This window comes from Staurois parvus, unplaced genomic scaffold, assembly GCF_062004578.1.
Source record: "Staurois parvus isolate SC_StPar_1 unplaced genomic scaffold, SC_StPar_1.0 ptg000445l, whole genome shotgun sequence".
Taxonomy (NCBI): Eukaryota; Metazoa; Chordata; class Amphibia; order Anura; family Ranidae; genus Staurois; species Staurois parvus.
This window is the reverse complement of record NW_028318241.1, coordinates 4,226,147-4,245,372: the sequence shown is the minus strand read 5'-3', so window position 1 is coordinate 4,245,372 and position 19,226 is coordinate 4,226,147. Positions and strand designations below refer to the sequence as shown.

Below are 19,226 nucleotides of genomic sequence, written 5' to 3'. Positions count from 1 at the left end.
AAGAGTTAAATCCATTTACACGCCGGCTGGCGGTAATATTTTTTGGGTGATTAGTGCATTCCAGTGACCTAAACGTACAGTTTCCAGCCAACGGCAAGCTGCAATTGACCGATTGTGTACAATAAACTGACTTTCTGCTTCACAACCACTATTGTACGTTCAAAGAGTTAAATCCGGTTTTATTTTTGGGGTGCTTATTGAATTAAAGAGTATGTCAGACAACACGCAGAGGAGTGGCAGAGGAGGCAATGTTTCAGAAGCGAGCAGACGTGGCAGCAGAGGAAGGGGTCGAGGCAGCACTAGTCGCAGCCAGAGGCCAGTGCTCCCGGTGTCATCCAGCGGTCGTGTCTCCACCGACAACCCTGCCGTCATCGATTGGTTGACTCGGTCGTCTTCCTCTTCCCAGGTCACCTCTGACACCTACAGCCAACGGTCGGTGGGTACGTCAGACACAACCGTTAGTTGGCATGGCCCGGGAGCAAGCCCACTGAAATCACGTGTCCTCGACCTGCCCCTGTCCTTTGGTGTTCCCTCACCAAGCGAAGTATCGCATGCTGTGGGCTCAACCCCACTGTACAGTGAGGAAGAGCTAACAGAGGGCGGTCAGGAACGGGGGGAGACATCCGCCTCTTCAGCAGCCAGGCGAAGAAGTACTGGCGAGGAGAGTGGCTCGGTAGCCGGTCTAGAGACAGGTCTGTCTCCTGACCCACACGCAGCCGAGGGGGCTAGTAGTGACGCGGAGACCCTAATTGATGATGATGAGGCTGATCGCACTTGGCAGCCTCGTCGTCATCAGGCTATTGCTTCCGCATCATCAGGAGAAGAGGGTGCCAGCTTGGCAGCGAGCAAAACAGTCGGTGGGTTGCCCAGGAGGCAGCAGGGTCGCAGCAGTGTCAGTGGAGCCAAACGGCCACGGAGTAGAGCACCAGCTCCACTGCAACCTACCACCACGGTCAGTAGTGGGGGCGGTGTGCACGGAGGAAGTAGCAGTCAGCCAGTGAGGAGTAGCGGGGGCAAAGTTTCCTACTCGGCGGTGTGGCAATTTTTCGTCAAGCCGCCCGAGGAAGTAAACGTAGCCGTATGTCGACTATGTGGCCAGAAAGTCAAGCGTGGCCAGGGGGCCAATGTTGGGACTACAGCATTGCGTCAGCATATGCAGCGTCGCCATTCGGTGGCCTGGGAAAACCGTGATAAAGATACGGCGGTTCCGCCTGCCCCAGCCCCCGCTCCATCACCCGCTCCGTTACTTGCTCCGTCACCCGATGTCAATCGCCCTCTATCAGCCAGTCAAGGCTCCAACACCTCTGCTGAGGGGAGTTGTCGCTCGTTGGCATCTTCCGCTCGTTCAGATGCTCCTTCTGCTACTCCTCTTCACGGATTCCGTCAGCAGTCTTTCTTGGAATCCGTTTCCAAGAGACAACAGTTTGCGAGCACGCACCCGACAGTGCAGAAGCTGAACGTCCTCCTGTCCAAGTTGCTGGTGCTGCAGTCCCTCCCTTTCCAAGTGGTGGACTCAGCACCTTTCCGAGAAATGATGGCTTGTGCCGAGCCGCGGTGGAGAGTGCCAAGCCGGCATTTCTTCGCCAAAAAGGCAGTGCCAGCCCTGCATTCACATGTAGAAGAGATGGTGGGCCAGTCTTTGAGCATGTCGGTCTCTGCCAAAGTGCACGGCAGCGCCGACGTGTGGAGCTGTAACTACGGTTAGGGACAGTACATGTCATTTACGGCCCACTGGGTGAACGTGGTGCCGGCACAGCCGCACCAGCAACTTGGACAGGTCACGCCGCTTTTGCCTCCACGTTTGCACGTCCTTGGTCCAGCAAAGATGTCCGCCTCTACCACCTCTTCTTCCGCCGTGTCCTCAGCCGCCACCCCCGTGCCAAGTCCCATTACCCGACCGGCATATCACATGTGCAGGGCGCAACGGTGTCACGCTGTGCTGCACCTGGTATGCCTTGGCGAACGTAGTCACACAGGGGAGGAACTTCTGAGTGTAATGAACAGAGAAATCGACAGATGGCTGTCTCCGCGCAAACTGAAAATCGGAACCATGTTGACCGCCAATGGAAAGGTTGTGCCATGCGCCATTCGCAGGTTGTTCCATCTTATGGATGGAAGTACGACGGTATATGATCTTCTTCGCACCCACGGCATTACCTCATAAAATTTCTGCATTGCATCTGCAATCACAACGCTGACTTCCCGGATCGCCACTCAGCCATTGGACTCTTGATAGTCGTCTCCCCACGCTGCTGCTGGGGGGACTTTTTAACATAGGCCTCTGTATGGCCTTTAATTGAAGCTGCTTACGCTCCGCCACTCTGCCATGGGCCTCTTGGGTATCCCAGAAGCTGCTCAGCGAGCCAGGGCAATAAAGCTCCCGGTTCGCAGGTTGTTCCGTCTTATGGATGGAAGTACGACGGTATATGATCTTCTTCGCACCCACGGCATCACCTCATAGAATCTCTGCATTGCATCTGCAATCACAACGCTGACTTCCCGGATCGCCACTCAGCCATTGGACTCTTGATAGTCGTCTCCCCACACTGCTGCTGGGGGGACTTTTTAACCTAGGCCTGTGTATGGCCTTCAATTGAAGCTGCTTCCGCTCCGCCACTCTGCCATTGGACTCTTGATAGTCGTCTCCCCACACTGCTGCTGGGGGGACTTTTTAACATAGGCCTCTGTATGGCCTTTAATTGAAGCTGCTTACGCTCCGCCACTCTGCCATGGGCCTCTTGGGTATCCCAGAAGCTGCTCAGCGGGTCAGGGCAATAAAGCTCCCGGTTCGCAGGTTGTTCCGTCTTATGGATGGAAGTACGACGGTATATGATCTTCTTCGCACCCACGGCGTCACCTCATAGAATCTCTGCATTGCATCTGCAATCACAACGCTGACTTCCCGGATCGCCACTCAGCCATTGGACTCTTGATAGTCGTCTCCCCACACTGCTGCTGGGGGGACTTTTTAACCTAGGCCTGTGTATGGCCTTCAATTGAAGCTGCTTCTGCTCCGCCACTCTGCCATTGGACTCTTGATAGTCGTCTCCCCACACTGCTGCTGGGGGGACTTTTTAACATAGGCCTCTGTATGGCCTTCAATTTAAGCTGCTTACGCTTCGCCACTCTGCCATGGGCCCCTGTACCGCCTCCTCTTGCTGCTGCCAGGTCCAGAGTGTGTCATGGGTCCCTGTACGGCCTCCCATTGCTGCTGACTGCATCGCCAGACTCTGCCATGTACCACTTTCAGGTCTCCTTACACTGTTGGTGGGTTCCATTTTGTGATAGGGTGCTGTATGCCTTCCATTGCTGCTGCCTCCACCGCCACCCTGCGCCATGTGCCTCTGTCGTCTGCTCACGCTGCTGACGGCTTCCGCTTTTTAACCGAGGCCTGTGTTTGGCTTCCGAATACTGCTGCATCCACCGCCACCCTGCGCCATGTGTCTCTGTCGTCTGCTCACGCTGCTGACGGCTTCCGCTTTTTAACCTAGGCCTGTGTATGGCTTCAGAATAATGCTGCCTACACCGCCACCCTGCGCCATGTGCCTCTGTCGTCTGCTCACGCTGCTGCCAGGTCCATACTGATTCATGCCCCCTTTACCGGCTCCTCATGAACGTGGTTCAGCGGGATTGCATCACTTAACGGCAAATCGTTGACAAACGCTGGGACGTTCAGTGTTGTGCGCATTAAGCCAGACACCAAAGGGCAGCACAGACCTGTTATTACTCGCTCAAGCATGGCTGAACAAAACCAGTCTCTACCACAAATTGGACCCAGACCTGCCCAGGGTCTCGTAACTAGATTGCACGGAGGAGTAGAGTTCGTTATTGGAATTAACTGTGAGGGACTTTTAAACCTAGGCCTGTGTATGGCCTTCAATTGAAGCTGCTTCTGCTCCGCCACTCTGCCATTGGACTCTTGATAGTCGTCTCCCCACGCTGCTGCTGGGGGGACTTTTTAACATAGGCCTCTGTATGGCCTTCAATTTTAGCTGCTTACGCTCCGCCACTCTGCCATGGGCCCCTGTACCGCCTCCTCATGCTGCTGCCAGGCCCGTAATCTGCCATGGGCCCCCGTACCGACTCCTCATGCTGCTGCCAGGCCCGTAATCTGTCATGGGCCCCTGTACCGCCTCCTCATGCTGCTGCCAGGTCCAGAGTGTGTCATGGGTCCCTGTACGGCCTCCCATTGCTGCTGTCTCCATCGCCACACTCTGCCATGTGCCACTTTCAGGTCTCCTCACACTGCTGGTGGGTTCCATTTTGTCATAGGGTGCTGTATGGCCTCCCATTGCTGCTGCCTCCACCGCCACACTGTGGCTCCACACTCTGGTTTTGGCCCCCGTGACTGCCCAAATGAGTGAAGTGTGCGGTGATTCTAAGATTGACGGCACTCATCTGCATGTCATACTGACTGACAGTATTAGTTCTCTTCCCCAGCAGACTCCAAGGGCATTTAAATTAAAGGTACAGTGTTCTGCACTAATATAAAGGCTCTCTGAAGCCTAGAAACACCCTTTTTATAAGTTAAATTCGCAGCGAATATATTCGGCTCGAAGCGAATTTATTCGGCGAATTCGGCGAATCAGCCGAACCGAATTTTTGAATAATTCGCTCATCTCTAGTGAATAGCTCTACACCGAGTTCACTATATGAACCACTGATGTATTTATACATGTTGATCATATCCCCCCTTAATCTCCTCTTCTCAAGAGAGAATAAATTCAGTTCCTCTAATCTTTCCTCATAGCTGAGCTCATCCATGCCTCTTATCAGTTTGGTTGCCCTTCTCTGTACTTTCTCCAGTTCCCCAATGTTCTTTTTGTGAATTGGTGCCCAAAACTGAACTGCATATTCCAGATGAGGTGTTACTATTGATTTGTACCGGGGTAATATGATATCTCTCTCTCTGGAGTCTATACCTCTTTTATTACAAGAGAGGATTTTGCTCGCTTTAGAAACCACAGTTTGGCATTGCATGCCATTATTAAGCTTGTGATCTACCAGAACCCCCAGATCCTTCTCTACCATTGTTTCCCCTAGTTGTACCCCCCCCCCCCAGTATGTATGATGCATGCATATTCTTAGCGCCCAAGTGCAGAACCTTACATGTATCATTTATAATTTGTTAAGAATATATAAATACTTAAATGTTCATAGGTTGGCTGCAGGTTCACTTTAGAACAACAAAGAATATTTAAAGAAAAAATATATTTTCGAACATATCCTTCTATGCACAATGTCAGCTTGGATTCTGTCCACAGAATGCTTTTCCAAACAATATTTTAATCTGTTTTATATATTCTTTATATATAAGTACAGTTTATGATTGGTTCATTGAGGGATCAGACATGGGTGATGTATGAAGAAGGGACTAACTAGGACCCTTAATCCAATGTGTTGCCATAAGCAAACTTGACTTCCATGGTAACAAAATAAGAGATAGAGAGTAGAGACACTGATGGATGTATGATCATTTTCAACGAATCCCTCAAATTTTGACATCTTTCATTGTCATGATAAAACTGCTCACAAAGATGAACGTTTTCCTAAAAGAGTAATAATGCTGGAAGGCAGATCATCTAGACTCCAGCTGTCAATGTTCAAGTACAGCTAGGACAAAGCATACATCAAAGTGGGTGACACTGTGTCCTTGCACTGGGGGCCATAATTCAGTCCCACTCTGGCTCTCATCTACGTATCTGCAGGTTTTGTGTTTGTCTCACCCAAATGCTCTGTTTACCTGCGACTGCCCTTAAAGATTGTTTAGTATTAAAATAAAAAACAGCAAAAGGGAAGTTACCTGTCAGTGTGATGTGTCCCTTGTGCTTCTGTATCCTGTTTAGTAGAAATGTTCCTGACTATGGCTGCCTCCTCCATTCATAGAAGATGCGTTATTGCTTCTGTGAATTAAAAATCATCTATGAATGGAAGCAGCCAACCTTTCAATCCCCTCTCAATGATCTACCCGTCTTCATTCATAGAATCGATAGTGTGGTTTCTATGAATGGCACAAGGGGGCGGAAATGGTGGACACGGTTAGGCATTCTTGATGAATAGTGGGGGAGCAGAGGAAGATTTCTACCAAACTAGAAGACAGCAGCACATGGGACACACTTATAATAACGACCCTTGTGCGGTTTTATTTCTTTTTTACTAAGCCTATGATCTAAAGGTTGTACTGTATTATGGAAGAATGTTCATGGAAAGCCTCACCTCCTCAACTATTTAGTAGAGGTGAAATATCAGTTTGGATGGAGAGATCCTTTGCTGCATTCCAAGCCACAACTAAAGAATGGCTTCTTTGATATACAGAAGAGCTGTTTAAACAGAGGCCATTTAGTTATACTTTCTAGCTACATCTGTATATACAGATCACAAAAATATAATTCAATACAACCAGCACCAGTTGTTCCTGAATATAGAAACATAGAAAAGTGACAGCAGAAAAAGACCGAGTGGTCCATCGAGTCTGCTCATTTTTTTTTTTTTAAAGAAATAAAAAAAAAAAAGCCTGTACACATACCTGTATTTAGAATCTTACAAAATCCCTTAATGACAAAAAGTTTTATTTGTGAGCATTTATAAGTATTCCACCCCTTGGTATAGACACCAACTTCTCCATTTTAAAGTGCATTTCTAGCTTTGCAATCAGTATGAGATAGCACCTACTTTATATTGGTTACGTGTTCCCATCCACATAATGCACCTCTTACAAAAAAAAAGAAAAAAAAAAAAAAAAAAAAGTACTGCTCACCTTATTTGATGAAAAATCATAAATGTTTAGTTTTCCTTCACCTATGTAATGTTAAGGGGAGGTATGTTTACTATAATTTCCCAGAGTCTTGGAACCTGCATTGCTGGTCCGAGTGGCTAGTCCACTATGCTAGACTCGTATATATACCCTTTAATAATGCTCATTTAAGGACAGAAGGTAGTATTAAGTTACATTCAGAGTATGTGTGGCCCCAGGCCATTTAAAGTGATAATGTTATCCATTTTATTGATGTGAATGGACGATCCTTTGACCTAATAAGTCTATTACCAATTTTTGTGAAATATAATAAAGCTATTGGTTTTATTTACACCGCTGTCGGTTTTCTTTCAAACTACTGTTCTTTGGGGGAAATTCTATGCCCTTTGTTAGTTGTTTACTAGAATTAACCCTGTCCATACTGTGGTGGTAGATCTCACTGTCAATTGTAAACCTGATACGAAACCTCTGTCCTAACAAAGGGTTAAAGCTGTCAAAGCTTTGGTGTACATTGTAAATTGTTTTTTTGCTTAAAGTGTCCTTAGAGTTATTCTGAAGAATTTAAGCTCTTAAATCCTGTGTATAATCTTGCTCCAAAGAAACTACAAAGATAAGTATTATTAATTTTTAGGAACACAAGACATTGGTGTTTCTCAAATTTGACTGCAAAAGGGGATACTTTAGGGGCAAGCTCAAGGTCAGCTCCATCCTATAAAAATTATTACACAGGATTTATATAGTGCCAACACTTTATGCAGTGATTTACAATATAAAAAAGGTGGACAGTACAATTCCAGTATGATTCAATACAGAAGGAATAGGAGGCCCAACTCATGGAGCTTACAATCAAAAGGGGGGGGGGGGGGGGGGCGGGGGGCAGAAGTATAAAAAGGTAATCGCTGCAGGGGATGATCTGGTGGAGGTGACTCATGTACAGTTCTTAGGTGGAGGTGGGGTAGGCTTCCCTGAAAAAAATGTTTAAAAAGGATCGCCTAAAGGTAGACAGGGTAGGAGCTGACCAGACATGCTGGGGCAGGGAGTTCCAGAGGATGGTTGGAAGATTTGTGGTCTTCCACAATATATCCTAATTTTGTGTGGTGTCATATTCAGTGGGCAGTACCATCTGCCAAATGTAAACTAAACTGAATAGAGACACCCCCCACAACTGCATGCAATGCCATATGGTTGCAATGTAGAGCATAAAGGGTTAAAAAGGCAGTGAGAAAGCAGTATAACACCTTCAACACCTGCCAAGTGCCCTCTGAAGATTATTCTAATTGTGGCTCACTCTTTGAAGGGCACCACATGTATAAACTAAGCTCAACTCTTTGAATTACTAGTCTAGATCAGATCAGGTATACATCAAAGTGAAGTTGGGACGCCTTATCCCATACTTGTTCCAGATCAGTGACTCAACCCAGAGCTAGCATTTTTCAAAATGAAGCCAGAAATGTACCCAAGTTAAAATAGGGAAACCTAAATCAGAGTAATCCCAGCCTTAAGTCTGATTTTGCAGCAGGCTACTGAAAAAACTTACAGGTTATATTGCATTCCAACAGCACTGAATACAGGATGTAAACTCTTCAACTCCCAAGATAAGAAAGATACTTCTGACTTTTGCAGTCATCCAGTGTATGGATGTATGTAGTTCATTTCCCATGGCAAGAATTGTTTTCAAATTTAAAAAACACATAACCTTTTCATCCCTATACAACCAGTTTATACCAACTCTTGTGCAGCCAGAAGCAGCAAATATCGAACATTCCTGAACATGTCTTGCCACTGTAGTCCTAAAACGGTTGGAATGTGGTCTATTTCTCTTAATATTAACTTTCTTCTATGTCAGCTATTTGGACCTTCACTTCTCCCATCCCAGGCAGCTTCTGCCTGCCTCCCCCCCCCCCGCATCCCAGACAGCTTCTGTCTGCCTCCCCCCCCGCATCCCAGACAGCTTCTGTCTGCCTCCCCCCCCCCGCATCCCAGACAGCTTCTGCCTCCCCCCCCCCATCCCAGACAGCTTCTGCCTCCCCCCCCCCATCCCAGACAGCTTCTGCCTCCCCCCCCCCCATCCCAGACAGCTTCTGCCTCCCCCCCCCCCCCCCATCCCAGACAGCTTCTGCCTCCCCCCCCCCCCATCCCAGACAGCTTCTGCCTCCCCCCCCCCCCATCCCAGACAGCTTCTGCCTCCCCCCCCCCCCCCCATCCCAGACAGCTTCTGCCTCCCCCCCCCATCCCAGACAGCTTCTGCCTCCCTCCCCCCCCCCCCCCCCCCCCCCCATCCCAGACAGCTTCTGCCTCCCTCCCCCCCCCCCCCATCCAAGACAGCTTCTGCCTCCCTCCCCCCTCTTCCTGTACCACACTGCCCAAGAGCAGCTTTGTGACAAAAGCAAACAGAACAAGGGTTGTTTCATATTTCTTTATTGCCAACAACGTATACAATGTATACTTAAAATAGTTAAGTCCAAAAAAAAAAAAAAAAAGTCAAATACTTCACTTTTGGGCTGTAATAAATTATGTTAGTAACTAGGAATGCACTTGTCCAGCCACAAAATGTGGGTATTAAAATATATATGGCCATAGTTCACAGTTTGGCAGCAGTAAGCTGCATTGATCACAGCGATTCCACAACTTAACATTCCACTTGTCCATTCAAGCCAACATATCAGTCCCGGAATCATAAGTGTTCACAGTTCAATTCCGTGTCCACCAAGTGCTCTCTACGGAGCAAAACTTTCTCACCCCACTTTGTCGGATGCTTTCTCCTCGAGCCATTGTAGTTCCTTTCCACAGAGTATCCAATCAGACAAAACAATGGATCCAACAAAGCAGGATGAATTTATGTACAGTCTGGTTCCAGCCCAGCGTGCTACGTAGGAAGTTTGTTTTTCGTACCACCTCCTCTTTCCAAACGTGCTAGGGTTCCAGCGCTTGTCAGTTCTCACAGTGAAGGACTTTATCCTCAACATTTCCAACAGCCCTCTGACACCTTTAATTACACCTCTGCAACAACATGTTCAATGCATATTCCATTCTGTTTCTCAAGTCATTCGAGCCACCTGACATTAATAATGTGCTCAGACGGAAAGTCGTAGACATCCGGTCTTCATTGATATAAGTCAACAGGTATTCATCGTTTTGGTTGGCGATTATGATCTTCGTGTGATCATGATAGAAATTTACCTGTTTATAAAAATTGGACATATTGTAACCAAACCTTTCAACATTGTGTTAGCGATAAGACTTAAGAGACATGGCAAATAGTGAGAAAAATACACACCTGAAAAGTGCCATCATTGAAGAGCATCATTAGGGCCTTGTCAGACTTCAGCCACTGCAGCAGGTACAATCTCGGTCTACATATGTCTGTTACACTGGGCAAGTCACCTCCCTTTAGAAGGAATATAAAAGAACCGATTAGTTGCACTGTATCTACTGTACAATTAAACATATGCTCCTTTATTATTAGATACCTTATCCTCACAAAATACAAAAAAAAATAAAAAATATGAAGATGTCATTGTGAACCTTCTGAAAAAGCTACACAAGTGGCCATCTCCAACTTCAATAGTGCAAGGCAGACTCAAAAATCATGCAGTGTGGTAAGACCACCGTATCGGAGTACCATCTATGCCAGTGATCTCCAAACTGTGGCCCAATGGACAGATGATGCCCTTTGCTTGCATTTATCTGGCCCTTGGGGCACTTTTTTATCCATCGATACCACCAATGGGGCATAATTCCCTCCACTGACACCAATGGAGGAGCACAAGTCCTCCCAATGACATCAATTATGGGGCACAATTCCACAGAATGACACCAACAATCAGGCCCAATGACACAAATGGAGCACAATTCCTCCCAATGACACCAAAGATGGGGTGCCATTGCTCCCACTAAAACCAAAGGGGCATGGTTTATTCCTACTGACATCAGGACCTTTCTTCTCCCAATGGCCACAGTCCTGCCAACCTAAAGTCTGAAGAATAGCAAACTGGCACTTTGTTCATCCCCCCCTAAATACCTACGGTACCCGAGCCGAATCTCAACACAGTGATGTACACAAGAGCAGCTTTCCTCACTGGACAGAGGTCACGGGGGGGGGGTGGACCACTGGCTTGTGCCTAACAGCGGGGGTGGGGCCAAGCCACACTGTCATTGGACACAGAGCTGGCTTGGGAGTATGCTTGAGTCCTCCCATAACAAGTGGCTTGCTATGGGGGTACTCTGCAGGGGGAAGGACCCACGAGTACCTGTAGGAGACCCACAAATGGGATGATTGGGGCTGCCCTGTGTAAAACCATTGCACAGAGCACCAAGTATGAATGTTTTTTTTATTTGCATTTAGAATCAGTTTAAACACTGAAACCACAGAACCAGCATAGGAGCCAGGCAATTTGTATTTTCATAAGGAGAAACTATGTATTTGGCAGCACAAAATTTTCTTGAACTTGCTATACATTTCAAACTGAGATCTAACTTGCCCTTAGGTGTATTATCAAATAAGATTCCAAGTATCATGCAGGCCAGATTTGGCAATGAGCAAGTTGTTGGGCAGCCTGATGTTTGCATGTATGTCCACCATAAGAATAGCATTACAGATATCAAATCACTACTTTTAAACAATCACAAGACACTTACATCCATAAGATTCTCTTCCATGTAATGAGAGAAGTATTTTAACACAGTGACTTGGCTGATGAACTGCTCTGGGGCTTCTGCAGCTGCGAAGATGGAACACTGCCCAAGCTCAGCATAGTAGTGCACAGTCCTGAAAAGTAAATACCACAACTGTAAGTCACTGACAGACACAATGACAAGGTACAGAAACATTACTAGAGCAGGCAATGTTTAATTCTTACTTTTTGTCAGGCAGTAGGCTCATGTGTGCTCCATTATTGAACAACACTCCAACCGTGTGGTCTGATAGCTGGTAACCAAAGCCGTACTTATTGGAGTAGTCCACCCACTTTGTCACCCAGTGGAATGAGGTGCTTATGTGTTCTTTTGGGATACAGTCTGAATCTGGCATGTTTTCTAAGCAGCCCCTGAGGACTCTTGCAACAGTGTCTGCCACACTGCCCATTGTGCTGTCTTCCAGGCCTGAAAAAGGTAAGGAACAGACAAATTACTACCAAGTACATGCAAGTCTATCAAGCCTAAACCTTTTGGCGTGCGTTCAGAAATCTAGACTAGCAGTGCTCACATTCTGAGGCATTTGCAATTATCGCTGTTTTCTGGTTTACTCCGGGCACTCAGCACAACGCTGTAATTGTACTGTCAATGTTCTGACTAGTGACAGTGCCAAAGCAGCTGGGAGCTTAATTGTGCACACTGATCTTTCCCCCCACAGTAATCACTGAGGCCTAGGATTGCCAATCCACCGATATTTCTATACTTACACTCACTGCTGCTGCTGCAGCTACCCAGGGTCCCTCGAACAATGAGTCGTATCGTGTCCCCCATCTGCTGCTTGTCAGGCTTGTCATGGATGTTGGACTTGGATACTGTTTTACTCTCCTACAAGAACAAAGAACGCAAGAGCAACACTCATTAGAAAGCCAAAAAAATGCCTCTAAAAATAAAAAAAAAAAAAAAATCTATTTCTGTACACTATAGGCTGTCAGCCAAACGCAAATTCAACCAACCTCATCCGTTCTGGGATTCTGAGCCTGATGAGATATGGCTGTTTTCTTTAAGTCCTGCCTTAGCTTGTAGATCTCTTCATCTTCCTTTGCAGGTTTATCTGCAGGGAAATCAGGCATGATCAGTAAAACAAGGACAGGAAGGAGAAAAGCAAACATCCAAAAGATGCCACTCTTGAAGTCTACTTACTGTGGTTATCTAGGTATTTGGCCTTTTCTTTCTTCCCACCAAACAAGGCTGCAGCAGCCTTCTTGAAGAAGCTTTTTGCTGGACTTGATAAGTGGAAGTCTGGTGCAGTGTGACAGCAGCTTGATGGAAGTCTGTCTGGTGTGAAGCCCTAATGTACAGAAAAGGAATTGGAATTGTAAGTCTGAACTGAAGATCAGACAGAAGTGACAAAGACAACTCCAGAGATAGAACGTGTCTAACCTGTGTGATGAAGTCATGTTGAATAATTTCCTCTAGGCTGGGTCTGTCTTCTGGGTTTCTGGATAGCATGCTGGCGATAAGATGCTTGGCAGAAGACATTAGAGAGGATGGCAAAGAGTATTTAGCCTCCCTGATACACCTATAGGTTTCTTTAAGATTTGTGGTTTCAAATGGAGGTCTTCCAAGCAGCATTGTATACCTAGAAAAGAAAATGGATTTGTAAATAATGTATCTGCACAGTAATAAAGACAAAAAAAATGCCAACAGCACTGTCATAATAGCCATTACCAATTAACCATTCTAAACCATCTATTCCCAACCATGGTTCCAGGGAGCCCTAGGATTCCTCCAGAGGTTGCGGAGGGTTCCTTGAACTGTGGCTGATGACCTCCAATCTAATAGTGCTTGCATAGTTCCAGGGCCAATGCCAATTAACTTGAAACCATGGATTTTATTTCTAAGGGTGGCATTCTGACCACCAATGTAACAGATATTCTTAAAGAGCCCCAATAAAATGCATTTAAGCAGGGATTCTTTGATACTTATATCAAAAAGTCTCCCTGGGGTAAAATAGTTGAGAAATGCTGTTCTAAACTTAAGGCATACAAACCCATTATGTTAAAATATAGGTTAAAAAAAAAAAAATGAAATTAAACAGGTCAAAGCAATAAAGTTAAGCTGCATACTTCTGCACTGAGGTCTTCTCTGTACTATCAAACATTTAACAAGCTCAAACATTCGAGCAATTGACAGCCTATAGCTATGATTGGCAATTCATCACTAGGAAAACCAAAAGGCATACTTACATGACACATCCTAAAGCCCAGATGTCAGATTCACAGCCATGTCCTTGTTTGTTAAGCACTTCAGGCGAGAGGTAATTTGGTGTACCACAAATTGTTCTAAGTAGAGAAAAAAAAAATAGGAAGAAAATTAGATTACATTTAACAATTGACTTTAAATAGAAAAGACCAATGTAGAGTAAACCATAGCAAGAAACAACATCTGCTTTCACCAAGATCAGCATAATCAAGACTAATTAAAGCTTGCCACTGACTACAAGGCATTCATTTCCCTTCACTGCTGTCACTAAATTCTGAAGGGGTTTCACACCAAAACAGTATGTGGATGTGTGTATCTAACTACAAGGCGTAGGTGGAATTCATTACAACAGTGAGCTCCTCTGAGACCTACCTTCTTCTTTGTTCCATTGGCTCCAATCTTGCTGCGAGGCCAAAGTCGCCCACTTTCAACTCCATATTTTCATTTATGAAAAAATTTCCTACAATGGAACAGTAAACACACAAGCCATGTTATTCATGTAAATTAGATCATCAAGCGGCTATATCATCTAAAGCACCAATGCTACATTCATCTCCTGCATGAATCAACAGTAAACATCAGCTAAGGCAGAGCTACCCAAGAAAAAAAATGAAACCTACCTAATTTTAGGTCCCTGTGCAGGATTTCTTGCTCATGTAGATATTTCAAGCCAGACACAATTTGTTTGAGGTAGTATCTCACTTCTGGATCTGTCAGTACTTTCCTGGTCTTTAATATGTGTGCCATAGACTGTGGAGACAATAGGAGCTGTCAGCTTGTGTCAGGGAGCGATCGGGCATAGAACACAGACCCACATTGAAAGGATTAGGAGGAGAGGGACAAGAGGGTCGGTAGAGCGTTGCAGGAATGAATGCTCACCCTTCGACTGCAGTACTCCAGTAATATGTAGATGTTCTCCTTATCCTCAAAATAGTGATAAAACTGCACAACGTGCCTGTGGTTTAGGGTCCTGTGCAACTCGATTTCTTTGTCAATCTGCATAAAAAAAAAAATCCACAGGCTTTAGCATCGTAATCCAAGAACGAGATGTAATGTTATAAACACACAAGGTAATAATATTAATCTATGGATATTGCATTAATACTGAATAATAAATATACTAACATTAATAATCTATTGATATAACATAATATAATAATAATAATACTAAATAATAAATAATTGATGTAACATTTAATAGAAACATAATAAATACAAAACAAAAATAAAAGGAAAAGGGGAAAGGTACTACCTTCTCTCTCTGATGAGGTTTGGACACCCTGCTGTGCGGGATAATTTTTGCAGCATAGATTTTGTTCGTGGTCAAGTCTGTCATTTCATAGCACTTTGCAAAACCACCCTACAAGAGAACAGGAAAGGAGAATTTTAGCTGCTGTGCAACACTGGACCTGCCATGCATGGTAGTAAAGGCATGCAAGTGTTAAAATATTAATCTGCATGGATTAAATCCAACATAGGAACCATCATTAACCAGAAGTCAAGGGCACTGACGGCATGAGCTCTCATTAATGATCAATGCAGGGAATTCAGCGCTGTGTTTGTAAATAAAAGGCTCTGTATACACATGATGTGCATCAAAACTGCAACACAACCAGATACAAACATTGCTCTGGTCACAGACATTGACATCCACAAAGATACACATTTACAAGAGATAGTGTTCTATATACAGAGACATGGACACACACACAAAGCAAAGAAAGGAGAGAGGAAAGGGGAAAGCAAAGAAAGGAGAGAGGAAAGGGGAAAGCAAAGAAAGGAGAGAGGAAAGGGGAAAGCAAAGAAAGGAGAGAGGAAAGGGGAAAGCAAAGAAAGGAGAGAGGAAAGGGGAAAGCAAAGAAAGGAGAGAGGAAAGGGGAAAGCAAAGAAAGGAGAGAGGAAAGGGGAAAGCAAAGAAAGGAGAGAGGAAAGGGGAAAGCAAAGAAAGGAGAGAGGAAAGGGGAAAGCAAAGAAAGGAGAGAGGAAAGGGGAAAGCAAAGAAAGGAGAGAGGAAAGGGGAAAGCAAAGAAAGGAGAGAGGAAAGGGGAAAGCAAAGAAAGGAGAGAGGAAAGGGGAAAGCAAAGAAAGGAGAGAGGAAAGGGGAAAGCAAAGAAAGGAGAGAGGAAAGGGGAAAGCAAAGAAAGGAGAGAGGAAAGGGGAAAGCAAAGAAAGGAGAGAGGAAAGGGGAAAGCAAAGAAAGGAGAGAGGAAAGGGGAAAGCAAAGAAAGGAGAGAGGAAAGGGGAAAGCAAAGAAAGGAGAGAGGAAAGGGGAAAGCAAAGAAAGGAGAGAGGAAAGGGGAAAGCAAAGAAAGGAGAGATTATCTATCTACACACACCTAAATGAATAATAAACACACACACACACACACACACACACACACACACACACACACACACACACATAGAACATGAAAAATATATTATATATAAATATATCCATAGATTATAGACACACACATAACCAATCCATAGATTATATTATAGAGACAGACACACACCTAAACCGACCTAGAGATTATAGGCACACACACAATCGACCTACAGATTATAGGCACACACACAATCGATCTACAGATTATAGGCACACACACAATCGATCTACAGATTATAGGCACACACACAATCGATCTATAGATTATAGGCACACACACAATCGATCTATAGATTATAGGCACACACACAATCGACCTAGAGATTATAGGCACACACACAATCGATCTATAGATTATAGGCACACACACAATCGATCTACAGATTATAGGCACACACACAATCGATCTATAGATTATAGGCACACACTCTCCCGGTGTTTGTATGAGGTTCTCCTGCAGACTTGTTGCTTTGTCACATACAGTAGACAGTAACATTGGGTTATTGATGGTAGGACTGCTGGTGAATGGATCCATGATCCGATATCAGTTGAGAATGATGAGCCAGTAGATCCAGTGTGGGGGGCGGTAATATTGCGGCGATCAAACAGACAATACAATCCAGAGCTGCCCTCTACGTGCGATTACCTTGCCCAGCACTTTCCCCCGGCAGTATCGTCTCCCGGTGCCGGGGTCGGTGATGATCCTGGACAGCTCTCCGGAGGGGTTGGGACAGGTATGGTGGAGGGCTTGTGTGTCTCCTTCTCCTCCCGGGACCTTCCACCTCCGCCCGGGGTCACACACCCTGCCCACGGCCGGATCGCACATCTTGTTCCCGCTGTTCGGCTGGTAGGTGATTGTTCTCAGTATTTCCATCACTTCTGTCCGCTCCTCCTGTCACCTCCAACAACCACCAACGATCAGCGCTCACTGCTGCCAGAATTCGCCGAGCCTCCCTTATATCATCTGCCGCGGCCCGCCCCCTCTGATGTCACCCCGGTGTGCCCCGCCCTCGTGGTCATTGCCTGGGCTTATCCCTGCAGAGCTGTCATCGGAGAATGGAGGAGGATGACGGGACAGGCATGAATGGAGCGACACCATGAATGAGCGCTCTGCATACTACTCCACGAGGAGACCATTTCTATGTACTGGCTGCATCCATCTGGTGTTCTGTATACTGCGAGGGGGGTGCATAGTGCGGGCACTGATCTGTTATACACAGTGTACATCTATACAGACACACACATATATATATATATGTATGTATACAGCGACAGATCAGCGCACTCACCGCGCAATACGCCGTATAAGAGCAACAGATTGGCGCACTCACCGCGCAATACGCCCAATACAGCGACAGATCGTCACACTCACCGCGCAATACGCCCAATACAGCGACAGATCGTCACACTCACCGCGCAATATGCCCAATACAGCGACAGATCGTCGCACTCACCGCGCAAAGTGCCGTATAGAGCGACAGATTGGCGCACTCACTGTACAATACGCCCAATACAGTGAGAGATCGGCACACTCACCGCGCAATACGCCGTATAGAGCAACAGATCGGCGCACTCACCACGCAAAATGCCGTATAGAGCGACAGATCGGCACACTCACTGTGCAATACTCCCAATACAGCGACAGATCGGCACACTCACCGCGCAATACGCCATATAGAGTGACAGGTCGGCGCACTCACCCCGCAATACGCCGCATAGAGCGACAGATCCGAGCACTCCGCGCAATACGCCGCATAGAGCGACAGATCGGCGCACTCACCGCGCAATACGCCGCAAAGAGCGACAGATCCGAGCACTCACCGCGCAATACGCCGCATAGAGCGACAGATCCGAGCACTCACCGCGCAATACGCCGCATAGAGCGACAGATCGGCGCACTCACCGCGCAATACGCCGCATAGAGCGACAGATCCGAGCACTCACCGCGCAATACGCCGCATAGAGCGACAGATCCGAGCACTCACCGCGCAATACGCCGCATAGAGCGACAGATCCGAGCACTCACCGCGCAATACGCCGCATAGAGCGACAGATCGGCGCACTCACCGCGCAATACGCCGCATAGAGCGACAGGCGCACTCACCGCGCAATACGCCGCATAGAGCGACAGGCGCACTCACCGCGCAATACGCCGCATAGAGCAACAGGCGCACTCACCGCGCAATACGCCGCATAGAGCGACAGATCGGTGCACTCGCCGCATAGAGCAACAGGCGCACTCACCACACAATACGCCGTATAGAGCGACAGGTCGGCGCACTCACCGCGCAATACGCCGTATAGAGCGACAGGTCGGCGCACTCACCGCGCAATACGCCGTATAGAGCGACAGGTCGGCGCACTCACCGCGCAATACGCCGTATAGAGCGACAGATCGACGCTCCCACCGAGCAATACACCGTATAGAGCGACAGATCAGCGCTCCCACCGCGCAATACGCTGTATAGAGCGACAGATCGGCGCTCCCACCGTGCAATACGCCGTATAGAGCGACAGATCAGTGCACCGCCCACGCAATATACTGTATATAACAGACCAGAGCACCGCCCATGCAATGTACTGTATATAACAGACCAGAGCACCGCCCACGCAATATACTGTATATAACAGACCAGTGCACCGCCCACGCAATATACTGTATATAACAGACCAGTGCACCGCCCACGCAATATACTGTATATAACAGATCAGTACACTCAACCGGCATATACATATAACAACAAATCAGGGCACCCACCATGCAATCCTCCTGCAAAATATGTAAGGACAGATCGGTATTGGTGTGTGTATGTGATTTCTATATTGCCAACAGTTTGTGCAGTGCTGTACACAATACAAAAGGGAGAGAGTACAGTTGCAATACAAGAGGGTTCAGATGGCTCTGGTTGTGAGAGCTTACACTCTAAAAATGCCAAACAAACTCCTCTACCAAGTGTTCCATGTTTTGTAGGGGTACAGTCTGTGTTCAAAGTGGCCTCAACAAAGGTGGACTTTGCCCCCCAAAACACTGGACACACAGTAAAGAATATTGTTTCACATTTTGCGGCTTCTCTTTAAAGCTGCCCATACACTGAGCACATTTTGGCCAGATACTGATAAACCAGACAGAATTCTCTTCATGGAATGCCATGTTGGTCCCCTCCGACCTGACATCCTTTGACTGTAAAATGAAAGAAGCCAGAAGCA

General features: G+C 46.5%; 1 protein-coding gene across 1 annotated transcript; it reads right to left on the bottom strand.

Annotated features, from left to right (window-relative positions):
• Positions 1-9,156: 9,156 nt before the first annotated feature.
• PLK2 (polo like kinase 2) lies at positions 9,157-16,961 on the bottom strand. The gene is made up of 14 exons (XM_089688064.1): positions 16,666-16,961; positions 14,901-15,008; positions 14,528-14,644; positions 14,269-14,398; positions 14,021-14,108; positions 13,633-13,728; positions 12,827-13,025; positions 12,587-12,734; positions 12,400-12,497; positions 12,154-12,271; positions 11,614-11,854; positions 11,393-11,522; positions 10,032-10,142; positions 9,157-9,934 (listed from the first exon to the last, which is right to left on the bottom strand). Exons 1-14 carry the CDS (start codon positions 16,891-16,893, stop codon positions 9,743-9,745), a joined length of 2,004 nt encoding a protein of 667 aa, XP_089544190.1. The 5' UTR covers positions 16,894-16,961; the 3' UTR covers positions 9,157-9,742.
• Between the last annotated feature and the right edge of the window lie 2,265 nt (positions 16,962-19,226).

Coding starts and splice junctions, on each gene's coding strand:
- PLK2 (XM_089688064.1), bottom strand. CDS start 16,893: ATGGAAATACTGAGAACAATCACCTACCAGCCGAACAGCGGGAACAAG. Junction 13,729..14,020: donor CCAATGGAACAAAGAAGAAG/GTAGGTCTCAGA, acceptor TTCTCTACTTAG/AACAATTTGTGGTACACCAA. Junction 10,143..11,392: donor TGGAAGAGAATCTTATGGAT/GTAAGTGTCTTG, acceptor TTCCTTCTAAAG/GGAGGTGACTTGCCCAGTGT.